This window comes from Pundamilia nyererei, unplaced genomic scaffold (genome assembly GCF_000239375.1).
Source record: "Pundamilia nyererei isolate P.nyererei 1_Seehausen unplaced genomic scaffold, PunNye1.0 scaffold00022, whole genome shotgun sequence".
In the NCBI taxonomy this organism is placed as follows: Eukaryota; Metazoa; Chordata; class Actinopteri; order Cichliformes; family Cichlidae; genus Pundamilia; species Pundamilia nyererei.
In genome coordinates, this window is record NW_005187423.1 from 4,751,258 (window position 1) to 4,757,584 (window position 6,327).

General features: G+C 43.1%; 1 protein-coding gene across 2 annotated transcripts in view; it reads right to left on the minus strand.

Annotated features, from left to right (window-relative positions):
- The window catches only part of stox2a (storkhead box 2a), a 23,935-nt gene that overhangs the window by 9,405 nt on the left and 8,203 nt on the right, over window positions 1-6,327 (minus strand). The window contains exons 1-2 of one of the 2 annotated variants that reach the window (XM_005727009.1): window positions 3,552-4,878; window positions 2,051-2,203 (exon numbers count right to left, since the gene is read on the minus strand). In XM_005727009.1, the coding sequence (XP_005727066.1) occupies window positions 2,051-2,203; window positions 3,552-3,729 (331 nt within the window). In that variant the 5' untranslated portion in view covers window positions 3,730-4,878. Of the gene's footprint in view, window positions 1-2,050; window positions 2,204-3,551; window positions 4,879-6,327 lie in introns of those variants that run through there. The other variant, XM_005727008.1, reaches the window with a different exon arrangement.

The window sequence follows — 6,327 nt, forward strand, 5'->3', positions numbered from 1 at the left end:
AGGGTGTTGATGTCATTAGACCACACCCCTTCTCATTACAGGGATGCACATCACCTAATATGCTTAATTGGTAGTAGGCTTTCGAGCCTATAAAGCTTGGAGTAAGACAACATGCATGAAGAGGATGATGTGGACAAAATACTCATTTGCCTAATAATTCTGCACTCCCTGTAGATGGACATCACATTTTGGGTTATTTAGACCAAAATACTCAATTTTGCTCTACAAGGGCCTGCTATCCACTAACCAGGACATTATGCTGCTACTGTTCTATCGAAATTTCAAATGAATATCCTCATATGTAGCTCTCATTTTTCTCAGAAACAAAAATTAGGTTAAAAAAAAAATCTGGTAATTCTTTGTTTTTACATTCATCAGGTCCCAATCAGCCCAAATATCAAAGAGAAATTAAAAATGCCATTAAAGAGTTCGGGTCTTAGGAGGTTAAAACAGTCCAAAACAGGTGAATAGTTCCAACTTAAATATGGGAAAAATTCATTTTCATCAACCTTTAGTCTCATATCCTCCAGATATGAACACCTTTTTCAGAAAGAGTAAGTTTCTGTTAATATCACATCCACATGTATCAAGTGATTGGGATAATCACTCACATCTTATATCACCTTGTAAAATATAGGCATTGTGTGACATTTTCAGGCATATCTGACATATTCAGCTGGGTGGCATGTGATGATCTGACATGGACTGACCCTTTAATAAATACCCAGTTATCATCAAAAGCTGTTCACTTCACTCATAACCTTTATATAGACATTCATATAATGTATTGACATTATATCAGTTATAGTTTTTAACACAGAAATGATGCGACTATTTATTTTAACTGCTTTACAGCAAGGAAACATATGCAAGTATATCTGTGAATGACAACAGGCTACACAATGATCACAGTTTGAGACCTCTACCAGTCAAAACACATGCAGAGCTATTGTGAGGAAACGGCTGTATAAAAATGCTGGATATAGCTAAATTTAAAACTCACATATGCAAAGTGATATTACTGATTTAATGTCTTTTCTTTTTTGTTTTGAATTTGTACTTGTTCAATAAACACTCTAGTTTCATAAAATTGAATTCTCTTGCACGAGTTTTACAATGTTAAATATGAAAGTAAGATGCTGTTAGGAACATGATGTTTCGGAAAATCATACATTTGTTGTTATTGTTTCTTCTGTACACCACTATAGTGGATTCCAAATCAAATAATCAGGATGTTATCAAAGTGCATGCTTTGAGTTTAAAATTTTTAACTGTTCAAGATTTATAGCCATTTTTATACACAGTTTCCCATTTTCAGAGGATTTAAACGTAACTGGACAAACTGACTGGCCAATACTGTTCAAACCGTGTATTAATTATATTGAATAAATCCAAATGGAGGATGATTTTGTGTTAAATTTATCATATTTATACAAAAACTGATCCATTTTATTTTAATACTGTATGGAGGCAATTACAGAGTTGTGTCAGGCTTAGAACCTGTTGTTGTCTCAGGAGATAAAGATAAATATTAACTGTAAAAACATGCAAGTGATATTCGTCAGTAATAAATATAGTAGAATATTGATTCTAGATAGAAGTCCAGCTATTAATGTAAAATATGATTGTATTTGTAAAGCTAAAAACTGGGAAAACAGTCCACAAATACAGAAAACAAATCAACACAAAGTATCTGGAGTTTCATGAGAAGCCATTCAGTGATATCAGCCACTCGTGAGATATTACAAGAAGGAACTGTATATCAGCATGTTTAAGTTGCTCTTTGAACAAAGCGTCTGCATTTGACGTGCATAAAATTTGAAACATAAAGAGCATGACTCTTCTGCTTGAAGAATTTAGTTAAATGTAAAACATCTAAATACAAAAAAACCAAGATATGACAAATAAATGGTAAATAAACAACATGCATATCTGATAAATGAATAAAAAAAATCTAGATTTTTAGGCTTTGATTTTTAACATTTTTTCTAAAATTTTTCCTTCATGTTTGAGTGCAGTACCATGTTAAGACGCAGGTGCGAGGGCATACCTGGGAAGCTGGCAGTGAGGTGCTCCACCAGTGCCTCCTGGTTGACAGGCTTGTGGGCAGAGTTCATAGCAGAGATGGCCAAGCACAAGATCTCTCCCAGCGGGATGAACTGTGACTGGCTGATAGGTGACATACTGATCGGAGACACGTCACCTGCAGGAGGAGGAGGAGGCAAAAGCACAACTGTTAGATCATGAATGAACAGCAGGCGCAGCGTGTGAAGCTATGATGTAATGGTCAAACAGCAGCAGTGTGTATGCCGCCTGCCTGTAACGGCTCCACCCCTCCTCTCTGCTTCCTCAGCCTCTTGCTCCTCCCGTTTCTCGTAGCTTAGCAAAGCGAGGCAGCTGCTGCTGCGGCGACCGGAGTATGAGATCACCTGAATCTCCACAGCGCAGCTATCTGATTAACATCGTTTTACGAACAGAAACAGGAACTTGGACAATCAGCATATCTGAAATTTAAATGAAAAGCTATTTTTGATGACCTACCCCAGATAAATTCTCCATAAGCTAGCTTTGCCGTCAGCTGTAGTGAGTAGTGAAATCATCTTTACAACCAGGCGCCCGAGCTTCAAGCCCTTTAAAGAGCAAACACTGGTTCTGCTGAAAGGTTGCAAAGCGACACACTGAATCCACTGCTGCGGCATCTGCTGTAGTGACCCTGTCCTCTGACCTGCATCAGGTGATTGACAATCATATGACAAGGTGCAGAAACTGCATCATCAGAGCTTCTATATTTAATCTTTCATTAAGCATTGTGCTTCCTCATCTTCAGCAACTTGAAAACAGATCTGGTGCTGCCCATGGTTCCTCTGCCTAGGCTGAAATGTGTGCAGAGCTCTGCCTCCTCAGCCTGCTCAGCTGAATGGTCAGTTAAGCAACACAATGACGTTATCTCTACTCAGTATCACAGTCCCTATTAAGCTGTATGTGGCTGTACAAGGCTTTACGTGTATTCTAGTAAACATAAGAAAAGCCACGTATGCTCAAGATCGGCACAAAAGTAAATCCCCTCCTAGTTTGCTTTTATAATGTCTTATACCAAAGAAGCAAAAAAACAGAAAGAGAACAGAGGAACAAGCTAATGTTTGTAACAGAAGTACTGAAAGGATCAAAAAATTCCCGGTAATTGCATTTCTGATACTGGGATAGCCACAAGCCTTTACATAATCTTATCTAACACAAAATACAAATCTGCCACAGAATGCACAACTTGTTCTTGTACTGAGACTATTCAGACACACCGTATAAATCTACTAAAACACTACAATATTAATTCAGAATATGAAAAACAAGAAGCCCTAAACCTTAAGAAAGAAAGCAGGACTCGCTAAAGTGCAAATAAAGTCATTGATTCTATGATAACACCCTGGAAAACTAAAAAAAAAAGAAAAAAGGGAGCTGTTAACACCTCCTACTTCAGAGCGACCAAAGTTTACTGACTGAGCAGTCGTGAGTAGAGAGGGTGGAGCTTCTGAGAGTGGGAGGGTCTGACTCACCTGGCGCACGATAACTTGGCGGGGATGGAGAGAAATGAGGGGGAGGAGGCGGAGGAAGATGCTGCTTCTGCACACGGATGTCTTTCTCACTACGAGAGAGGTTGTGCTCCAGCGGGCGTTCGGCGAGCTCCGAGCTGGGCCAGGCCCGCCGCAGATTGCTGCTGCGGTTCTTCTTCATCGTGACCCCCTTTTTTCAAAATCGTATTTTTTTTTCTTTTTTTAAACTAGGTGGTCTTCACCCCCCTTGGGCTTCTCGGGATAAGGTTGGAGGGAGGGGGGTGGAATGGGGTGGGAGGGAAGGAGGGAGAAGGGGAAAGGGGGAAGGGGGGTGTGTGCAGGGGGAGGTCGACAAACCTCGGGCTCAGTGCCTCCCCCGCATTAGTAAGAACGTCCCGCTAGAGCGATCACACACCAGACATGGCAGGAACCAGTGTGCTCCTTCACACACATACACATGTCTCATTTACATCCACGAGCAAGCTACAAACGACCGTGTTCGCACTGTGGGTGGTTGTCATCGGCTGCTGGGCTCTCCCAGGCTGATCTGGATTGATGGCAGTGGCAGCAGAGGTGCAGGTGACTGCGCGAGGCATCACCCTTTCATCGACATCAGTCCCAGCCACCATTCGTAGCATCCCCATTTGCATGCGTAGGGAGGCACATTACGTAGCCACTCTGATGTGGGAGGAGGGAGCAGGAGAGAGGTGGGGGGGCAGGGGTAGAGATGAGGGAAATGGGGCATTGGAAAGAAGGAGGACGGTGAGGGAAGATTTCAGCGGAGGTTTTTGGGATCTGCTTGTTCCTTTCGAGTAGAAGGTAGCAGGGGGAGAGAGGCAGGGGACGGATGGATGGTCAAAGATTCAAAGCTTAAGAGAGGCCCAGTCTTCGACAATAGCTCAATTCACCACAGGAGTGCTCGGCCGATCCCCGTAAAACAAAAGAGCCCGCTTCAAAAAACACAGAAATAAAAGCTCCATTCACCCTAATGGGCAGTGAAACCTCAATAGTATGCCAAGCAGCGGAGACGCCACGTTCACCTCCATCTTTATCCGATCAAGCACAAGACCCCATCGTCCTTTCGACAACAGCACACCAGCAGAGGGTGGGGAGAAAAAAATGGAGAGCATAGAAATAAATAAATAAATTCAAGAATAGATATCCACCATATCCCGCAATCCGACGGAAGAAGCTCCTGAGCTGATCGCCGTAGCATCCATTCATTAACGGGGGGGATGCAAACTCCAGTCAACGGCAAATCTCTTTCAACGCTAATGCTGCAGCTGCTCCCAGCACCTCCAGGAAGGGTGTGTGAGTATGTGTGTGTGTGTGTGAGAGAGAGTGTGTGTGTGTGTGTGTGTGTGTGTGTGTGTGAGAGAGAGTGTGTGAGTGTGTGTGTGTGTGTGTGTGTGTGAGAGAGAGTGTATGCGCGCATCCGCCTGCTGCGCGCGATTCTGCGTGAGCATGCATGCGTCTGTGTCTGGGTGATTGAGGCTGAGGGGAGGGGAGAGGAGAGGATGCAAGAGAGAGCAAGAGAGAGCAAGAGAGAGAGAGGGGACGTAGAGAAGGCAGAAAGGAGAGCAAATATTAACAGCTCGAAAAATAGATACAAGAAAAAAATAAATAAATGTCAGCATCCAGATGATAGCCAGGGGAACTGCAAAAACTCTCAGTCTCTACATCCTCCCTTCCTACTCTTGTTCTCCAACCCTCTCAGTATTACTGGCTGTACACTTGAAGGATGAGGGGCCCCTTGAACAATCAGCCTTCCTCTTTTTTTCTTTTTTTCTGTCTCTCAGCTGACTGTGAAGCCACAACCTAGTGTGGAAGTCATTTTAAACCTGCTGATTTGTGTCTTTCTCATCAGCGCTTTCCACCAGTTGATTCAGTAACTTAACTGTGTGGAGCACCGAAAAACCCCAAAAGCATCACCCTAATAACGTCCAAAAGCGACAGCTCCTCCGCTCGAAGCCGGCTCGTGCTGACTCACATGCGTGGAGTGTGAATGGACGGTTGAGGTGGGGGATAGAATAAGGAGCAGAAAAGTGTGAGGGCAGGATGGGGTGCAGGCAGAGGGGTGGACGGTGTCACAACCAATCTGCTCCAGTTCACTGATACCAAAAAGAAAGAGGAGAGCAAAGGAGGGGTGGTGAGGAGGAGGAGGAGGAGGGAGAGCGACACCACCATGCCAGCCATTTTATTTCTCAGTAGTGCTGCAACAGCCTTTGTTGCCATGACGACGCAAGCCGATGATCTCATAGCTGTTACCTTTGAGTGCTGTTCTCTTAAAGAGCCAGCTACTCAAAATAGAAAGCAGACAGGCTCCACACACACACACACACGCACGCACAAGGACTGCCTGTTCTACGGACACACGATGCTCCTGCAGTGATGCTGAAAAATGGAGATCCTTCAACTTTGCCTATAAGACACGGGTACATATACTGAGAAAAAAACATGCATCATGAGCTGTTTTCACAAATTTCTCCTGAAATTGGTGACTTGGACCCGAGAGAATGATTAAAGTTTTCCTTTTTTAATACAGAACACCAAAGTAGGTAGTGTGCATCAGCTCTTGTCCTTATCAGAAATGACATGGACTTTGTCGTAAGTGAGCTGTTTGCCTTTAAGCTTGCATCTCCTGAGGGCAATTCTAGAAAGGTTTGAGGCTGGAGCACGCATGAGAAAGTAGTAATGATGTAAAAATTCACATAAATATGTGAATCTACTGTTTTATTGATTATTTCAACTTTTAATACTTGTAAGATATCCTCAGGAA